General features: G+C 44.4%; 1 protein-coding gene across 1 annotated transcript in view; it reads right to left on the reverse strand.

Moving 5' to 3' along the window:
- The window catches only part of LOC142046794 (transcription factor IIIB 90 kDa subunit-like), a 71,347-nt gene extending 51,181 nt beyond the window's left edge, over positions 1-20,166 (reverse strand). The window contains exon 1 of the mRNA XM_075065744.1: positions 19,966-20,166. Coding sequence (XP_074921845.1) covers positions 19,966-20,152 — 187 coding nt within the window. The 5' untranslated portion in view covers positions 20,153-20,166. The remainder of the gene's footprint in view (positions 1-19,965) is intronic.
- Positions 20,167-20,544: the final 378 nt, after the last annotated feature.

Here is a 20,544-nt window from a genome sequence, read left to right on the forward strand (position 1 = left end):
CTCAGTCCTCTAATTTGTCTAAGTCCCTCTGTATCCTATCCCTACCCTCCAGCGTATCTACCACTCCTCCAAGTTTAGTGTCATCTGTAAACTTGCTGAGAGTGCAGTCCACGCCATCCTCCAGATCATTAATAAAGATATTGAATAAAACCAGCCCCAGGACTGACCATGCAGTACACCCAGCCATCGGTCATAGGGAGCGGCCATCACAAGACTATGCCAGATCCCTGACAAGAGGGATTAGACTTTGGGGTGTGTGGTTGGACATGGTGGCTGGGGCATAGAGAGACTGCTGATCAACCTCCCCCCCGGAAGGGGGCGTGGATGGACTAAGGGGCGCTGCCAGATGGCAGTGGTCTAAGACGACGACGATGCCACGAGTTGGGAGCAACAGGGGTCCACACGCCAACCAAGGGCAAGATGACGGATGGAACACCTCCACAAGGGGCCGCTCCATTGGACAGAGCTAATTCCCAGCAGGAGGTGCCAGGTGGTGAGTCCCAACTCCATTACAGTTACAAATAGTATTTCTCATCCTAGATATTGTTGGAAGCAGTTTGCAAAATTTCTGTGGTTCAGAGTTCCAGTTATATTCCTTTTCAGACCTAACCCCTGTCTCAGTCTGGACTCCCCACAAGCCTTCCCTTTTGCAGTTTTTTCTTCCTGAGCAGAGAGGCCATGGAGAGGAGTCTTTCTTGTTTGCCTTCCTCCCAACCCTTAAATGGATTTACATAAGGCGGGAGTCCTTTGTTTCTCAAACTTGACCACCATTCCCTTACAGTGGAAAGTTACAAGTCGTCACAGGTAATGTTTTAGTATCTTCAGGTGACAAGACCACCTGACTCTGTAGGATCACAGTGTCCATGAGTCAGTGGCAGTATGTAGCATCCACAGGAAGGCCAAGCTTTTCACAGTCCATTGTCCTCACTGATGGGCCATCCACCCTGTCTGGCTCTTCCACTGTTGTACCTGAAGTATTAGTAGTGGGCATCACCCAAAGTACCTTAGCTGAAATATAGATACATAGTCAATATTCCTAACTTCTGATACAGTAATGATACAGGCATACAGATTGGATAATCGCATTTGAGAAATCACAACCTTTCCAATTATATCTCTTGCATAAGGTATCTCAGTTATGTCATTCATATCATAAGTATATTTTCAGAAAAAATCTGGAATGACACATCACAGTTACCTCAAGCAAAAAACCTGGAAAATATCAACTTTAACAGCAAATCAGACCAAAATGCTAAAACCTGTAGTATTGAAAATGTATGCTGTTAAGTAGATAATTATCTGAAGAATATTTTGGACTCCAATAGTCCTTTCTTTAGGGTGAGAAAAGGAGAAGATGATATGTTCCTATCAACTCCCAGCCCCTATTCCTCCAAAATTAATGGAGCTACACTCTTCCATCTGAGTACAGCTGTATAAGACACTCTTTAGATCCAACCACCTCTCTACAATGAGACTCTAGCTAATGAGATACTTCCCACCTTTACATATCATCTGGAAATAATTCCAGGCATTCTCTCCCACACACGGGCTAAGTATGATACCTCGACAATAATGTAAGTTCAAGAAGTGAAGAACTGAACTTGGATCCCAGATTGTTTCAGCCACATGGAAATATGCTGCATTGCTACTGACTTGCTGGGATAGTGCTCACTCTTAAATGCTTAAATTAAATTAGTTGGAAAGATGCACAAAAGAGAAGACAAAAAGTTAGAGAACACATTCCTACGAAAGCTTTCTAGACAACACTTTTAAGCTTGATTTTCCATACCACGGTATACAACCCTTTGAATCTGGTCAGATTTTCAATGCTCTCCACTCACCATGGTGACAAACCAACTTCAACAGCCCCTTCTTTAAGGAGTTCCTTTCAGCCAAATACTTCAAAGGCTCTAGATGTGGAGGCTCCACAGTTTAAATGTTACAGCTCACAATCCTCATTAAGGAACCAAAACACTCACCATGGCCTCTGACTCCCAAAGTCTCTCTCTCTAACCTCGTTGTTCCCTCCATCTCAGACTGCTGTGGAAGATAATACATCTCCTCTCCATTTCTACATACACAAAATGGCCAAATCCTTAAATGCGCTAAAACAAACTGATTAGCTATAAAGGACAGGGCTTTCCAAAGCAGAGTATTCTAGAGCAGTGGTTCTCAACCTTTCCATCCACTGTGTCCCTTTCAAGAGCCTGATTTGTCTTGCATACCCCCAAGCTTCACCTCATTTAAAAACAACTTTCTTACAAAATTAGACATAAAAACACAGAAGTGTCACAACATATTATCATTGAAAAATTGCTTACTTTCTCATTGTTACCATATAATTATAAAATAAATCAATTGGAATATAAATATTGTACTTACATTTTAATGTATAGTATATAGAATAGTATAAACAAATCATTAGTGTCTGTATGAAATTTTAGTTTGCACTGACTTCGCTAGTGCTTTTTATGTAGCCTGCTGTAAAACAAGGCAAATATCTAGAGGAGCTGATGTATCCTGTGGAAGATGTTTGCGTACCTCTAGGGGTACACATACCCCTGGTTGAGAACCACTGTTCTAGAGGAGTGCACAAGATTTCATTTAGTATTAAGAGATCTAGCTACCAACATGCATTTCAAGATTGGCTCATGCTGGTCAGTATATGTTACTATCGTTTTTCTCTTTTAAAGTACAGCAAAAAATTAAGGCCTTGATCCTGCAAACGCTAACCCTAATGCTTAAATTAAGTAGGTGAGTAGTCCTGTTGAATTCAACTGAACAATTCAGGTGAGTAAAGTTAAGAACATACATAACTGTTTGAGATACAGCTAGAGCTAGGAGAGTTGAAAATAAAATAAGTTATTCTTAGACCAAATAATGTGTAATGGAAAAATATCTGAATATTAATTATTTGTATTATGATAATACCTAGACGCCACAGTTAAGATGTGTATACATACATACATACATGCATATACACACACACACACAGTCCCACTCCCAAAATCTTACTGTCTAAATACACCAGACGGAAGATCAGAAAAAAAAGGAGTATAATAATCCCCTTGACATTGAAATGCATCTACTAGGAAATGGTCCAGTTTTGCATAAGCCAAAACAGGCATAGCAGGTAGATAAGGACTTTCAGCTACTACCAACATCAACTGGATTTGAACTTGTAATTTAGACATAAAAGATTATCTCCCTATTCACTAACATATGTGGAAGACTCACCTATTAGAACTAACAGCATAGAAACAATTATGCTTCTCACGTTTTATACTTTTTCTACCTTCTCATTCCTTGTTGCTAAGAAAGTTTTCACGAAAATAAAGTTAGAGTGGTGCTAAAAAATATGCACCACTGGCAAAATAAACAAACTAAAATAACTCTACAACCATCATAGAACCAAGTATCATACCCAGAAAAATTCTTCCACAGACTCCACCTCAAAGAATTTTTCACAACAAAGATGACACCACCCACAACTACCATATCCCACTGACAGACATAAGAAAAAAGAATCCCCTGATTGGACATGCCTCAGTGGAAGAAACCATACATTGGATGATTACATTGTTTCAGAAGGTTAAAAAATAGATGCTGAAATCCTCAATAAAGAATACTTCCACCACAATCTCTCTACCACTGAGAGGACAGCTATACAGTTTTTGAATGCAAACACCAGATAGTGATCAAACTAGCTGGCAAAGGGGCGCTATTGTAGTCCTTAATTATGATGACTATCAATGAGGCCAACAGACAAGTCTCTGGACACCACCTACTATAAAGAACTCAAAAAGGACTCCAAAATTAATTCTTCTTGATGCCACCAGTTATTAGCTCTCCTTTCCCACTAAGTAGAAGCCCTTCACCTTCCTCCATCTTTATCTTGCTTCTAATGTATTTAAAAGACGGTTCTTTATGTCCCTTGTTAGGACTAACTCATTTTGTCCCATAGCCTTCTGATTTTTCCTTACATGCTTGTGCTATTCTTCTGTACTCCTTAGCAATTTGTTAATGTTTCCATTTTTTGTAGGATTCTTTTTTGATTTTCAGGTCATTAAAAAGTTCTTCATGGAGCCAAAGGCTCCGACTTCCGTTCTTTCCCATGGGTGCTAGATCCCGCCTCTGCCCCTGGCCCTGCCCCCACTCCACCCCTTCCATGAGGCCCCGCCCCCATTCCAACCCCTTCCCCAACTCTGCCCCCATTCCAACTCCTTTCCCAAATCCCCGCCCTGGTGCCATTCTTCCTCTGAGTGTGCCACATTCCCGCTCCGCCCTACCCCCCTGCCCCCGGAGCATGCAAACGCCATCAAGCGGCAGGGCGGGAAGTGCTGGGAGGTAGGTGGAGGAGCGGGGACACAGCACACTCAAGGGAGAAGGAGGAGGGGAGCTTGGCTGCTGGTGGGTGCAGAGCAACCCCTAATTTTTTTGCTCCAGCCCTGGAGCACTCACGGAGTCAGCGCCTATGCATGTAGCCATATTGATCTCTTACCATTTTTCCTATCTTTCCTTCATAATGGAATAGTTGGCTGTTGTGCATTAATACTGTCTCCTTGAGAAACTGTCAGATCACCTGAGCTTCTTTCTCCCTTAGATTTTCTTCCCATGAGACTATCTGCCAGTTCTCTGAATTTGCTCAACTCTGCTTTTTTGAAGTCCATTTTCCTTATTCTGTTGCTCTCGTGCTTTCCGTTCCTTAGAATCATTAAATCTATGAATCCATGGTCACTGTCACCTCAACTGCCTTCCCACTCTCAGCTTCATAACCAATTCCTCCATGCTGGTCAGAATCAAGTCTAAAATGACAGTTCCCCTCCTGGTTCTTCCACTTTCTGAACCAAACAGCTGTCCCAAGAACTTATTGGCAATTTTGTGTTTTGCCATATTACTTTTCCAATTGATGTTTGGGTAATTAAATTTCCCCAGTTACTACCAGTTATGCAGAAATTTCATCTCTTTCTCTTCCTTTAAAGCTTCCCCATCTTGTGTTACACACCCAGATATACACATTGTATATAAAAGTCACTTCTTTTACATATGATGATATGCCCAGCTCCTACTGAACTGAAATGGGAACAACACACATATCTGAATGAAGAATTTGGCACTGAACACAGGCAGAAAAATAGTTATGTGCTCATATGGTTTAAATCTGAAGTCTTAATTTTACAATCAGCTAAGCTGCATAAAGTTTCACTAACCATCTTTATAGACTGAATAATAAAAATAATGCAATGTTGCAGCTGGATAGTTAAAAACCTCCACAAAAAGTCAGTAAACTCAGCCATACTGCAAATGCTGTATGTTTATGGTATACACTAGACAAACAATAATATTAAGCTCATAGAAACAGCAACCACTACACAAGGCCAAATTAACATTCTATTTTAATTCTAATTTTTACATTTGACTTTTCAATTTTTAACTATGCAGCTTTAACAATGAACTAACGAACTCTTTTCTTCATTTGTTTTAAAAAATTAATTTCCAAGATTTACCAGAAATAGAACCCAGAGCTATTTCGGGGCTTACAAGCAGAGCCAGTTATGTTCCTTGATCTATGGAGTGCAGATGCAGCCCCGCAGAACTTAGGAACTCCACAAGAGAGGGCTGCAGCCTGGGCAAGTCCCTTGTGAGTACTTCCATCACTCTGTGCAACACATCTCTTCTGAAATGAGCACTTCACACCTCTACGAAGTGGTCTACTAAATATTCCTAGTACCACTCAAACTCTCAGCTTTATTAAATCAAAACCTTCCTCTCTTCCCAGGTTCAGGGTTAGTCTGTGATGGTTAGCTACAAATGCTGGGTAAAGGGAGGTGTGGGGACATGCACCACCCCAGAAGCACTTAGGAATTGTACTGAAGGCAAAAAAAACTTTCCTCAGGCCACTCCCTGCATGCAATCAGATGCACATTTTGCACATGCTGTTGGGATGGTCCAGAATACCCCGAGGCACCTGCCCCTACTCCACAGACAGCCATGCCTCTACTTCTTCCCTCCCACCTTTTCAGCATCATGCTCCCCAAGGAGCAACAGGAGCAAGCAGTCTATGCATTCTGGGGCTACTGAGAGTGGCCCGGCATGGCAACCCAAGCATGACAAAAATGGGGGTGGGAGCAAGTGGTGTTTCTTGCCTATCTCTCCACCCACGTGTGGACAAAGAAGGGCCACGCACAGTCTACACAGTTTCAGCCAAAATATTAATTTTGAAAAATTAATGAGTTAGTGAAAAGAAGGAGTTATAATAGAGGCTTTCTTGCACCTTTAACTACAGAGTAGCTGTTGCTTGATGGGACCACTATAGCTAACACATGGCCAGCACTGTATGTTTATGAAAGAAAACACTCTACTAAAAACTAGAAAAAAAGCTGTATTTTAATATCTTTTTCTCTGCAGATGCAGAATAAAACTTGTAAAGAATACAGAATGTACCAAATCAACTGTGTCATAACGCAGGGCTTTTACTAACTAGACTGGGAGATTTAATATAAAAAATTAATGAGCTTTCCATTTAAGTTAGACCATGAAACCCAAAAGCAATGTAGGTCAACGTTCCATTGCAATTCATATCTGAAACAGCAGAGGATTTAATAGTTTTGACTGCACAGAAATCTTTAATCACAGTCTATAAATGAAAGACTTCTGTTCTTATATTCTCCCATCGGCCAATTTTACAGACAAGTGAACAGATCTTCACACACTGTAATCTACTAAAATGCTTACGATGAATAAACTCAGCAGAGACACGTTTTCTAGCCTAGACCACTCTAGCTGCACCCCACCCCTCAAAAAGAACAGCTCACTTTAAAAACCACCTCACCACAGGGATAAATATACTGCCCTCTTTCCACAATGTTCCAGTCTAAACAGCATACAAAAATCAATGTGGACCTAACACAATGTTAAGGATTCAGCATTTTCATAGCTGCCAACAATATACTCTGCAGTACTTCAAGCAAGCATTTGTTGCTGTCATAAAGATAGCACATACAGGAAGACATGTACTGCCAGGAAGAATCACCCACTAAGTCTGATGCAAGATTGCCACCTTGAGGAATCCAGGAGATAAGCATAAGAGGAAAGTTATTATTCATAAGTTTCTAAAACTTGCATTTTTTTATGTCCCAGACAGGTACCTCCATACCATTAGAATAAATAGAGTCTTCACTCTCCCCTCCTATCACCACCATTATATTTATGGATGAATTCGGTACTCAGGAAAGTGAAAAAACTAACAGATCTGGCAAAAGCCAGGCAAAAGATGTGCATGTGTTTTTCAAGTTGCCCAATAAACCTCTGCCAATCCAGTAGGGTTGCCAACTTTCTAATCGCACAAAACCGAACACCCCTTCCCCGAGGCCACGCCCCCACTCATTCCATCCTCCCTCCCGCCATCGCTCGCTCTCTCCCACCGAGCTGGGGCAGGGGACTGGGGTACAGGAAGGGAGTATGGGCTCTAAGTTGGGGGTGAAGGATCTGGGTGGGGCCAGAAATGAAGGGTTTGGGGTGTAGGAGGGGGCTCCAGGCTGGGGCCGAGGGGTTCAGAGTGGAAGAGGGGGTGCAGACTCCGGCTGAGGGTGCAGGCTCTGGGGTGAAGGGGGAAACTCCAGGTTGGGGCAGGGCGTTGATGTGTTGGGGGAATGTGGGCTCCAGAAGGGTGTTTGGGTATGGGAGGGGACTACAGGCTTGAGCAGGGGGTTGGGGTGCAGGAAGCACCTCAGGACAGGGGCAGGGAGTTGGGGTGCAGGGTCCCGGCGGCTCTTACGATGCTATAGGTTTCCAGGAAGCAGCTGCCAGATTCCTTCAGACCCTAGGCACATGGGGGGCCACAGAGGCTCTGTGTGTTACCCTCTTGCCCACAGGTGCTGCCCCTGCAGCTCCCATTCATCATGGTTCCCAGCCAATGGGAGCTGTGGAGTCGGCACTTGGGCGGGGGCAGCATGCAGAGCCTCCCTGGGCGCCCATGCGCCTAGGGTCCACAAGGATCTGGCGGCTGCTTCTTGGAACCACACAGAACTAGGGCAGGCAGGGAGCCTGCCATAGCCCCAGACCCGCACTGCACCACTGACCAGACTTTTAACAGACTGGTCAGCATTATCGACTGGAGCTGCCAGAGTCCCTTTCTCACCAGGTGTTCTGGTCGAAAACTGGACACCTTGCAACTCTACAATTCAGTACACTCTTAATCCACATCTCCCTCTGGTTTGGAACCTTAACTATGGCCTCACCTCAAAAAAGATATACTGGCACTAGAAAAGGTTCAGAAAAGGGCAACTAAAACGATTAGGGGTTTGGAGAGGGTCCCATATGGGGAAAGATTAAAGAGACTACGACTCTTCAGCTTGGAAAAGAGGAGACTAAGGGGGGGATATGATAGAGGTATATAAAATCATGAGTGATGTGGAGAAAGTAGATAAGGAAAAGTTATTTACTTATTCCCATAATACAAGAACTAGGGGTCACCAAATGAAATTAATAGGCAGCAGGTTTAAAACAAATAAAAGGAAGTTCTTCTTCACGCAGCGCACAGTCAACTTGTGGAACTCCTTACCTGAGCAGGTTGTGAAGGCTAGGACTATTACAGTGTTTAAAAGAGAACTGGATAAATTCATGGTGGTTAAGTCCATAAATGGCTATTAGCCAGGATAGGTAAGGAATGGTGTCTCTATCCTCTGTTTGTCAGAGGATGGAGATTGATGGCAGGAGAGAGATCACTTGATCATTACCTGTTAGGTTCACTCCCTCTGGGGCACCTGGCATTGGCCACTGTCAGTAGACAGACACTGGGCTAGATGGACCTTTGGTCTGACCCAGTACGGCCGTTCTTTGTTCTTATGGCTCAAAGTTAATATTATATTGTGTCAGTCTGTGCACTACCCTTTCACCTCTGGAGACTCGGATCACAAAGAAGAGCAATTCTGGTAGCACTATCCTTGTACACAGTTTTGCACAACAGGTAAAATAAAAATAAAAAAGCTGTAGAATCTACTCAAGAGTGAGAGGTCAGGATTGAGGTACATTGGGAGATGGGAAAACTTGTGAACAATTAATGGTTCAAATCAATAACACGGATTCTTGACTTCTATAAACATAGTAACACCACACATTAATCCACAAATATTGCTAAAAGTTTATTTGCCATGGACAAAAATAAAATTAATATCAATATGAAACATTTTATTCTGCTAATTATCATAATTGTCTCAATAGTGAGCAACGTACTTCTGCATTTTGCCTACTTATCATGGTGGACAAAAATCGTGACTTTTTTTTTTAAGGATAGAACAGTTTTATTTAAATTATTTTTATAATTTAAAGCAGATTTATTAATTTGCATATGGCTAGTTCTTTACTTTCCCTCCATTTTCTAGTCTTAAATTGCTAACGTGGATTTTTTATGTATTTCTTTAATTAGTTTTCTACTTGTTAAAATTTCAGATTTTATACATAGACTTCTTCTACTAAGAAGTCTCACACTTAAAAAGACAAAGTCCAAGGCATAATTAACATATATACTGTTACACGGGTCTGATAAAGTGAGTATTCACCCACGAAAGCTTATGCTCCAATACATCTGTTAGTCTATAAAGTGCCACTGGACTCTTTGTTGATATTTACTGTGTGAACACTCCAAATTCAAAAAACACAATATTTATAAACAAATAGCCAAAACTACACTTGCAACCAACCCCACCTTCCAATATATTGAACTTCCACAAGTCAAGAAAGCTGAAATGCGTTGACCAGGCTATATTTCTTCAATCAGTTTTTCCAGGGGACTTATGTTCTTAAGCCACCTGAATATCTAATTATGAGTTTAGGAACCTACTTTCAGGCTCCTATTTTAAAAAAAATTTTGCATAAAAAGTTCACAGCTTTGCTAATCTACTGAAAGTCTAAATAACTTCAAAATAAAACTGATTTAGTGTTAAACAATGTGATTATATGCCACTAAATTTTTAATAAAAAACAATTTTAGTCTCTGATGCTGCAGGCACTTCTACACGTTATAATCCTACTGAAGTCAATGGAACTACTCATAGCTTCCAAGGCCAGAAGTGACCACTGGAATCATCTAGTCTATGCTCCTCTGTATAACACAGATATTCTACAAAAGCCTATGACACATTGGTAATTAATATCATAAAATCAATGTATTAACACTATATAAGGAATTATGGATACTCATTAATATTACACTTTATGATCTGTGGCCATAAAATGGAAGAACAGGTCTCTTCCAAACAGAAGGGAACGTCACAGCTATTTACCTGTCTTTTATGCAAATTAAGCAAGGTGGAATCAAAGCAATGGAAGCCCCATTTACATACAGATGGATGGGAAGACCACAGGAAGGGAAAAACAGCATGAGGTCATCCTGCCTCTTGAAACAAGGTCATTGAACTTTGAAAGATATAAGCAAAGACAGAAACCATCTTTGGAATCCATTGCTAGACAGACACAAGAGAAGGAAACTCCTGCAACCGAGAAAGCTGACTCCTTCAATTAAGGGGGGACTGAAGTCTCTGGAAACTGAATATAGGTGAGAAACCTACTCAGGCAAAGAACTTTCACCTAGGAAGACAAGGGACATCAGCCCCTTGTGCTTTTGGGGAAGGTCTTGACTGAGAGAAAGTCAGCCATGACTGGAAAGAAGAAAGACTGGTAAGAAATCTACCTTGAACAAAGACGGTAGCTTGTTAAGTCTCAGCCGCTAGAAAGCATATTTTGTTTTGTTTTACTTGTAATTCTTTCTATCTTCATTCCTTATACTTGAGCTCACTTAATCCTATGTATATTCTGTTAACAAATTTGTTTTGTTTTTACTATAAGCCAAACTCAGTGCTGTGTTTAGACAGAAGGGTGTATTTCCCCCAGTTAAGTTAATAAGCTGCAATGTGCTTTTGTCTCCCAAAGGAGCAATAAACCTTATTTCTCTAAGTGGTTCAGGTGTGGGCTGGACACTTCAAGGCACACATTTTTGGGGAAATTCAGGACTGGAAGTATGTCCCTAGCTGTAATCAAGGTAAAAGTCAGAGTGGGGCTGCAGACAGGCTGCTGGAGTCAGAGCTGTCTAGCACACAGACACTCAAGGCATGACCTGCACGCTAGCAACAGCAGCAAAGCGTTGTAAGGCACTCAGGGTTGCAGGGCAAGTGGTGACAACCCTTTACTGGTCTTGATTTCACCCAATGCCATGACACATCCCAAAGCCTCCTGGCTGCTATGAGGCAAGGATTTTCTGCTACTGTACACCTTTCTGAGCCCTCTGGCAGCTGTGATTGGTGTGTATCTTCATTAATTTACCCCAGAATTTTTGAACCCGTCTCCTATGATTCTCTCTAGCACCTGTCTCTGCTGAGGTTCACACATGCTTCCCAAACTGCTGCAGAATGAAAATGTCTTGATTCTTGTTAGTTTCAGTACCAGTCTTTTTTTTTTTTTTTTTAATTGGAAATATACTCATCTCCTAGAACCGGAAAGGACCTTGAAAGGTCATCAAGTCCAGCTCCCTGCCTTCACTAGCAGGACCAAGTACTGATTTTTGCCCCAGATCCCTAAGTGGCCCCCTCAAGGATTGAACTCACAACCCTGGGTTTAGCAGGCCAATGCTCAAACCACTGAGCTATCCATCCCCCTTTTCAGTTTCTGTGTTTCAGTCACAGAAACTGAAAAGAAGCAGTGATAAAAGTTAGGGTATATCTAAACTACCCTCTCAATACAGAACAAGTATTTCAAATGAGCTTTAACTGGTGGGTGGGTGAGAATGTGGGCAAGCGAGAGAGTAAAAGATTTCCTTGCTCTCACTTGCAAACAGAGAATTTTAAAATGCCCTTCTAGGATCCAAGACAATACACAAACTTAGTTATTGCTTGTTTTGCTGTCCTCTCATGCCTTGTTTTCGCAGTTATGTTTTCAAATCTGCTTATGCTGACTCTAACTTAACAGTACTCTTCTTAGCTGAAATTCTTTTCTTTTCCTTCGATTAGTAACTAACCTAACACTTCACATCACAGCTTCTTTTTTAACTAATCTCACCAAATATAAAATCCTTCTAATGTAGTCAGGATTGCTACATATTTTTTCTCAGAAGAAATTAATTTTATTATGACCCTGTGTCTGTGTTATGACATCCAAAATATTTCACAATTCTAATTGTTCTGAAAACAACTGAATTTTGAGACGAGAGGCAACTTCAGTGGTTATCTTAACTCCCACTTAAGACCCGTGAACTGGAAACACTGAAAAAGATCAAGGTTGAGAAACAGGTCGGTGAACAATTTGGGTAAGACCGGGGCCACCCGGGGGGGGGGGGGGCAATTTGCCACGAGAATATAGTATTCTATAGTGTTACAACTTGTTTTTTATGGAAAGGACCCCCGAAATTGCTTTGCCCCAGGCCCCCTGAATCCTCTGTGCTGCCCTGGGTAAGCCCAATTGGGTAAGCCCATTGAGAACAGAGATGGATTACATAAAGAGGATCAATAAAAGGAAGAGACCACCTAGTCTTGCTCTCTTTGCAAGAAGAACATGGTCTGGGAGCCTAGCTGCATAAGGGTCAGTCTCCTAGCAACACAATGGACACAGCTGATCCTGGAAGGAGCTGCCTGACTGATTGCACTTCCCGATTGGTGGAGGGGAGGAGCTAGCTACCACTTGACCCAGCAGTAACCAGAGCTCATTGGCTGCTCAGTGTGTTCCATGCCTGCAGCTGTGCTTGGTCCTACTTCCTGTGCCTGCCCAGCCTGTTCCTGCTTCAGTTCCTGCCCTTCTTCATTCTTGATGCCTCTGGCTCTGATTTCTGACCACATCTTTGGCACACATATGGGCTCTGGTATGTGTCTTCTGATTCACGGCTTTGACCCTCAGCTCTGTTCCTGACCAGGCCCCTGGGAGTCCCATGGTCTTGATTCTTGACTCTAGCTTGGCTGCTCTAACCTGGCCATCTCCATGGCTTCAACCATTAGGCATGACTGCCCACATCCCAGTTGTTACTAACATTCTGAACTATCAGAGTACAGCTCTTTTTCCCTTAGTTATTTTTTCTGTCAAACTCAAGGGTCATACTTATGAAAGCGGACAGTTTCTCCCAGTAACTACCACAAGACTATGAGATTCCCTTCCAGATGTAATAGGAAATGCAAAGGTCTCACTTCTCTCTTGCATACCCCACATGAATGCAATGACAAGAAGCTACAGAGACCACAGTCTACCTTTGGTTAGTTGATGAAAGACTGAAATGGCTGCCAAATGCACCTGGATACAGTTAATCTTTAAATTACACTCAGATAAAGAAGGTACTCAAGTAATTTTTATGCAGGACAAGTAATAGGGTCTTCTTGGACCCTATCGCATGACATGACAATCACTCAGACTTATATATCTTTCCAGAAGATGGCTTCCGGGATGTCAGGAGAACATGACTGTGATTGATCTCTGAGAAAAAGTATTGCCAAGCTTAAAATGAACAAAAGTATTGTCAGTGTTAGGCCTCAAACTTCCGCTTTGCAGAGGTAAGCTAGGACTTGTGGTCAAAACGCACTGCAACCAGATAACACATTTAACTCCTATAAAAGGAGATAAGTTGTGCCCCCGGGTACAGCTTGTCTAACCCACAATTAAAACAACTGGCTACAAGGAAATAAGTAAGTACAAAGTATATGATCTAAGCGACACAAGGAGATAAGTAAGCATAAACTATACAGCCAAGGCAACAACGCTAACCACAATAAAGATTTGGCTGACCCTAACTGGTCAGTCTGTTTTAAGACATGGCAGACAGATCAGGTAAAAAGTACAAAGGCACGGGACTGTGTGTGTGTTTCAACCATAAGAGAAACCTGACCCACACTCCCTGAACTGAAGGAATGTGCACTTCGCGCCCATCTGTACCTTGCCAGTGTAGAAAACAGCCGACTGAAGGCTAACGTATTTTCGGGCAAATGCAGAGTAAGGTCATGGGGTAAAGAAGTCTGGTTGATCGGCAGAACTGATCTCAAGTTGTATCGATACTATAGTGTTAAGACAGCAGTAAATAGCTAATAAATAATAATTGTGCTTGTCTTCAGTATACCTTGTCATTTATATTAATCCTTATTCAGTGCTGGTCTTTAATCTTGCTTTTCTTATTTTGTCTGTGTTGCTTTTATAGTCAAAAGTCATTAAAAACCTTTTTTAAGGACTAATCAGTAGTTTTAATTTTTCTTATACAGGCACCACTCAACCTCATTACATCTGTGTTGGGTGGTGGGAAGTAGTGATTACCCACGACCCAACTAGGGTTCTGACGCGTGCCTCCCTCTTCCTTTATCTCCGCAATGACCTACCTGCTAAGAGACACCAGGTCAGGCAACCTCTCCAAGACTGGACTCCCTGGTTCTAGATGTGTTCTGAGACCAGAAACTCTGGGGCCTTGGCTATACTTGAGAGTTGCAGCGCTGGTGGTGGCTTTATTGCACTGTAACTTACTCCCCATCCACACTGGCAAGGCACATACAGCGCAGTATCTCCCTAGCTACAGCGCTGCCTGTACTCCACCTCTACGAGAGGAATAAAGAGTATAGCGGTGCTGCTGCAGCGCTGGGGTGCCACTGTAAACAAGGAATAATCTTAGTACGCTGTAACTGACCTCCGGAAGCTTCCCATAATCCTTTTAAGTAAAGATTACTCTCTTTGTTTTGTTGTGATGCCTCTGTTTGTTTTGTTGTGAACTCGGGGCTCCCGTAGCTGATCATCAAAAAAACAAACGCAGCTCCTGTTTGCTGTGACAAATCAGAGGCAGGGACCTCCCTTTGGAACGCTCACAGCTAATGTTTGCTTGAAGAGAGGGGGAAGGAAGGGGCTTGAGGAGAGAAGCAGCACGGCGGGGGGGGGGGGGGGGTTCGTTTCGGAGTGGCTGCTTATCTGGCCTGTGAGGAAAAAAACAAAGAAGGCTATTTGCTTTCAGTGAGTGAGAGAGGGGTGGGTGAGGTTGGAACTTGCAAGGCAGCTGCTGACAGAGTGTTGGCTCCAAAAATCAACTCTGTCTCTCCTCCACACTCCCTGTCACACTCCACCCCCACCCCCCTTTTGAAAAGCACGTTGCAGCCACTTGAACGCTGGGATAGCTGCCCATAATGCACCACTCCCAAAGCCGCTGCAGAAGCTGCAAATGTGGCCACGACAGTGCGCTGGCAGCTGTCAGTGTGGACAGACTGCAGCGCTTTCCCTACTCAGCTATATGAAAACAGGTTTCACTCCCAGCGCTGTACAGCTGCAAGCGTAGCCATACCCTCAGCCTGATGAGATTAACCTTGGCCATTTGCAACAGTATGGAGAACTGCAATTATGTCCCAGCAAGCAGCTATCAGGACCATCTAATCTTTCTTTTTCCAGAGCCTTGCCAAGATCTTTGCTACCAAAAAGACTGGAAGAAAGGGACATAATAGCCTCATTTTCAAGGGAATGGAAAGGCATCCCTAGCAGTCTTTTCTCAGTACCAGGAACAGAAGACCAGTAGCTGCTTGTCAGGTGAGTGGTAAAAATATCCACCTCTAGTCTCTTCCACTGTAGGAAGAGAGAATCTGTGATTCCCTGATCCAGAGATCACTCAAAAGAATCTACTATGGATTAATTTAGTCTGCAATCACATTCTCCTCTTCTACCAAGCCCGTGGCAACTAAAAATATTACCACTATTGCTATCGGACAGACCTCATGTCCATCCCCACAGGGCTTCCCAACAGAGGAATAATGACCTGGTGCCTGCCTTCTTATTTATATAAAGATATATATATATTTGTTTGTTTGAACTACATTTGTGGAAGATCTGGTAGACCACATTACAGCATGTTGCAGATGCAAACTGGTAAAACCATCATCCAACTGCATCTCTGCACTGCAGCTCAAAATGTTGGGGCACAGTACCAAAGGTCTAGCCCAGGAGTCCCCACCAGGGCTCCTGAGGCTATTTAAAGGGCCAAAGCGGTAGAAGCAGGGGAGCCCCAGGCCCTTTAAATAGGCCCTAGAGCCCTGGGGCAGCAGGGGGCTCTAGCTGCCTCTGCTGCCCCAGTTCTTAAAATAGCCACAAGAACCCTGACGCTTCCCCAGGGTTCTGGCGGCTATTTAAAGGACCAGGGGGGTAGAAGCAGGGGAGTCCCATGCCCTATAAATAGCCCCTGGAGCACTGAAGTAGTGGGGGGCTGCAAGGGCTATTTAAAGGGCCAGGGCTCCAGCTGCTTCTGACGCCCCAGTCCTTTAAATAGCCACCATAGCCCCGCCGCTTCCCCCAGGGCTCCGACAGCTCTGCGAGGGGGGGAGAAGCGGGGGAGGGGCCGAGGGAGCCTCATCCTCCCCACCTGGGAACTCAGGCAGACCAGACAGAACAGTCCCGTGGGCCACATGTGGCCTGCAGACCACAGTTTGCCCACCCACCTGTCCCTTTAGGAACCAGTTCTACACTGGCTTCTAAATTTAGCAACCGGTTCTTGCGAATTGGTGCGAACCAGCTCCAGCTCACCACTGGTTAGACCTAACTACCTGAGTTCATGGTCCTCTCTCTGTCTGTGACCACGACCTCCCACATGTGCTCTCATGGAAAAAACAAAACTGTTCATCAATAAGGGATACGATAAATCCTTATCACCAGTGTTATCCACACAAGAGGGAAATATCTGTGACGTGTTAAGTATGAAGACAAAGCACCTGACATGACAGGTGTGCCATAAATGACATCTGACAGTGCAAAGATTCAGATTCAAAATAAGGGGATCTCATAACTGTCTGAGACAATTTTCATAAGAGGTAGACCAAGACTATGGAACTCAATGCCAGTGAAACAGAAAATGACTACTACAGCTACATCTACATTAAGCACCTTACAGCACCACCGCTGTAAGGTCTCCTCTAAGAACCCTCCCACTGGCATAATTAAACCACCCCCAACAAATATCAATATCTATGTCAGCAGGAGACACTCTCCTGCCAACAGAGAGCTGTCCACACCAGCGCTTTTGTTGGTGAAACTTATGCCAGTCAGGGGGTGTTTTTTCACAACCCCGACCAACAAAAATTTTGCCAATAAGAGTGCTTATGTAGACAAAGCCTTAGTTTGCTAAATTTGGAGCTTAAATACAAAATTCACCTCTTCCATGATGCATCCCCACAATAAAACTTATGAAGATGAGGGATATGTAAAAAAAAAAATTGAAGTCTAGCCTGTATCTTGCTGGTTGGGAAGGAAGAAATAGTTGCCATGTTCAGTCATGGAAGGCACTCTGATCCTACAAGTATCAGAGGGGTAGCCGTGTTAGTCTGGATCTGTAAAAGCAGCAAAGAGTCCTGTGGCACCTTATAGACTAACAGACGTATTGGAGCATGAGCTTTCATGGGTGAATACCCACTTTGTCAGATGCACGACGCATGCATCCAACAAAGTGGGTATTCACTCACGAAAGCTCATGCTCCAATATGTCTGTTAGTCTATAAGGTGCCACAGGACTCTGTAAGAACAAAGATACATGGTCATCTTGACACAGGTGACTGGGGGAAGCAAGCCAGGTGCTCACTAATGTAGTACAATTTTCTTCAATTCTTTCATTTATTCTTTTAATCTTTTAGGGCTCTGGTTCTGCAGTCAGAACTCAAGTCAAAGTTACACTGACTTGCACGAGAGCTGGGACAAGTGGTGATTGCAGTCCTGAGACCCGATTTTCAGCTCACATGATGTAATTCCTTCCATCAGATCCTGAGACCAGAATCATCAGAAAAAGGGTCTAGACAGTAATCAGTTCTTCCCTGTAAGACTATCAGATCCAGACAGTATACCACTCTTCTCCCAGCACAACATAAGGCTATTTCCAGCCATCCCAGGGTGGGAGAGCAGGAGGGCAAGAAGCAACCAGTGATAGAGCATCACAGGCTCTGAGATTTACCATTTATTTGGGGGGTAAGCAGGTAGCTTTGTCTAGTTAATGCATTTGACATTAATAATAAAATAGGGGAAAAAAATAATAAGTTGCACCAGTTCAGCTAGAGTGGCACAAAAGATTTCATCTCAAGTGCTGGAGCCAATCATCATGGGGTCATGATGTGAAAGTACTGCGTGCAGACAGGGTGTTCCACTCAAGTTTGCAGCCAATGCCTTTCCATCTACCACAGACAGGGCCTACTTGCCTGACCTAAAACACTTTTTAAATAAAACTTAGTTTATAACACCAGTCATACCAAACTATGTTATAACATGGCCAGGTGGGCTACAAACATTTTACAGTGCTTGTTAGACTTGTTTTTTATACTGTAAATGGGATATTAAGTGTGTAGAGAATGGACTGGCTAACAGTTCCGCAGGCACTTAGGGCTAAATCCACAAAGGGCCTTAGGCATTGAAATACTCAGTGTTGCAACACCCAATTTTTAGATACCTTGCCACTCAGTGGAATCCACAACCCTAAATTCGGTGCCTAAATTCCTTATAAAATGCATGGGAAGAATTAGGCACCTAAGAATGGAATCCACCAAAGCCAGCAAACTAAGTAGGTAGGCGCCAAGGCTAGCCAGTAGGAAATCCCATGAAGACAGGCTGCCCTAAGCCCTGCTCCTCAAAAGGTATTTAAGTGACTAAGTCCGGGCTGGAGGGAAGCACTTCCCTCCACTCAGAATTCACAGTTGTGAATGCTCTCCTAGAATCAGGTGCTACTATTAGCCTATTGGTTAGGATACTTACCTAGGATGTGGGAGGCCTAGGTTCAATTCTCCCCTCTCCCTCATGTGGAGCAGGGATATGAACCTGGCTCTTCCAGGAGATTGCCTTAACCATTGGGCTATGGGGTATTCTGGGACAGGTCTCTCAATCTCTCCTACTCAAGCTGCACCATTCTGTATAAATATTCAGTGAGACAGCATGAGAATGACTCTATAGTCCAGTGGTTAGGGCACTCTCCTGAAACAGGGGAGATCTAAGTTCAAATCCCTTCTCCACATCAAGCAGGGGGACTGAACTCTCCCTCATCCTGGGTGAGTGCCCTTAATTAATGGGCTAAAAGTTTAAAAGGGGGTGGAACACACACTTCCTTTCATTTTGTGTGCATTTAGGAATGCTCTGAGAAAGCCTATCAGACAGGTGCACACACACACACAGGTGCTTAAACTGAGGACTGTGTGCATGCTCACTTTTGGAAGCTTTGGGTGCATCTTCACAGCAATGTTAGCTCAAGTTACCTGCATCAACTGACCTTCAAATGTAAGCTAACCATCGTAGTGAAGACAAACCCTTAGGCACCTAAGAGACTTTAAAAGGGAAAATGTAGGAACCTACAGAGTTAGGTGGCAGCTGAGCTGGGGTTTTGAGAAGCTCAGTGGCACTTGAAGTGTCAGTTAGGTATACCTACGTCCTTTGGTGCATCTAGTCCTCAGACCCCAAATCCTGCAATTGAATCCACATGGACGCAGGGGTCTGTCCACATGGCTCCAGTTACAGGATTGGGATCTTTGTGTGGATCACTGCTTGATAAAACACTTGAAAGTCACCTTTCAGTCATACCAAGAGAGGGACAACAAAGAATGGAGAAGAGATATTCACTTGTCTCCATCTGCTCAAGAGTTCCCCAGCCCAAGTTTTACTCTTGAAAGTAAATACACAACACACAAAATCTCACCCAGTACAAACCAAATGAGGGGGGGAGGGGTCACTTGGAAAATTCAGACACAATTAGTGACCTGTTCATCTGTCAGAAACCCTGTCAGATGCCCCTTGCGCAGGACAAGGAACGAGCTCTGCCCTGCATGCTGTCCCGACAGCAATGTGTTGATGGGGGGGGGGAGCAGTGCCAGGCCGGCGGGAGTGAATAGGGAGGGCTGCCCACCGCTACAGGAAAAGCGTTGCCCACCCTGCCTGGCCCCAGCAGGGAAACCCTGGAGCGTCCAGCCATAGAGAGACCGGGGGCACCCACCTGCCCCCACCCCTTCCCCCGCTCACCGTCCAAAGACACGAACTGCCCCACGGCCGAGGAGCCGCCGCCGCTGTTCTCCACGAACTGCACCTCGGAGACGATGATGTTGTCCTCGAGCACCGAGCCGCAGCCCGTACACACCGCGTCCCCCCGCGCCGCGTCCACCTCGATCTCCGAGCCGCCGCACACGGCGCACACGCGCCCCCCCGGCATGATGCCGCGCGGGAGCCGGGGCTCTGCCCGCGCCGCCTATCTCGCTAGCTCGGCTCGCGCGCCTCCGCCTCCGCCTCCGCCTCCCTGGGCCGGGCGCCGCTTGACGTCCGGCCCCTTCCGCGGCCGCTGCACCGGTCACAGCATGGGACAGGCCTCACCCGGGCCGGCTGAGGGAGGAGCCCAACGCTAACAGCGCCCGGACCCGCCTCCTCTCGCGAGAGCTCGCCTCCCCTCGAGTACCTCCGCCCAGATTGGGGGCGGGGATGCCTGTGTCAGCCTCTGCTCTAGACTCAGCGCCCATAGACCTTCGTTACCAACCACCACCCCCCCGAGCTCCCTAACGCCGGTAGACCTCCTCCTTTACCCTCTCAGCAACCGCCAACCCCTACTAC

Source organism: Chelonoidis abingdonii, chromosome 4, assembly GCF_003597395.2.
Source record: "Chelonoidis abingdonii isolate Lonesome George chromosome 4, CheloAbing_2.0, whole genome shotgun sequence".
In the NCBI taxonomy this organism is placed as follows: domain Eukaryota; kingdom Metazoa; phylum Chordata; order Testudines; family Testudinidae; genus Chelonoidis; species Chelonoidis abingdonii.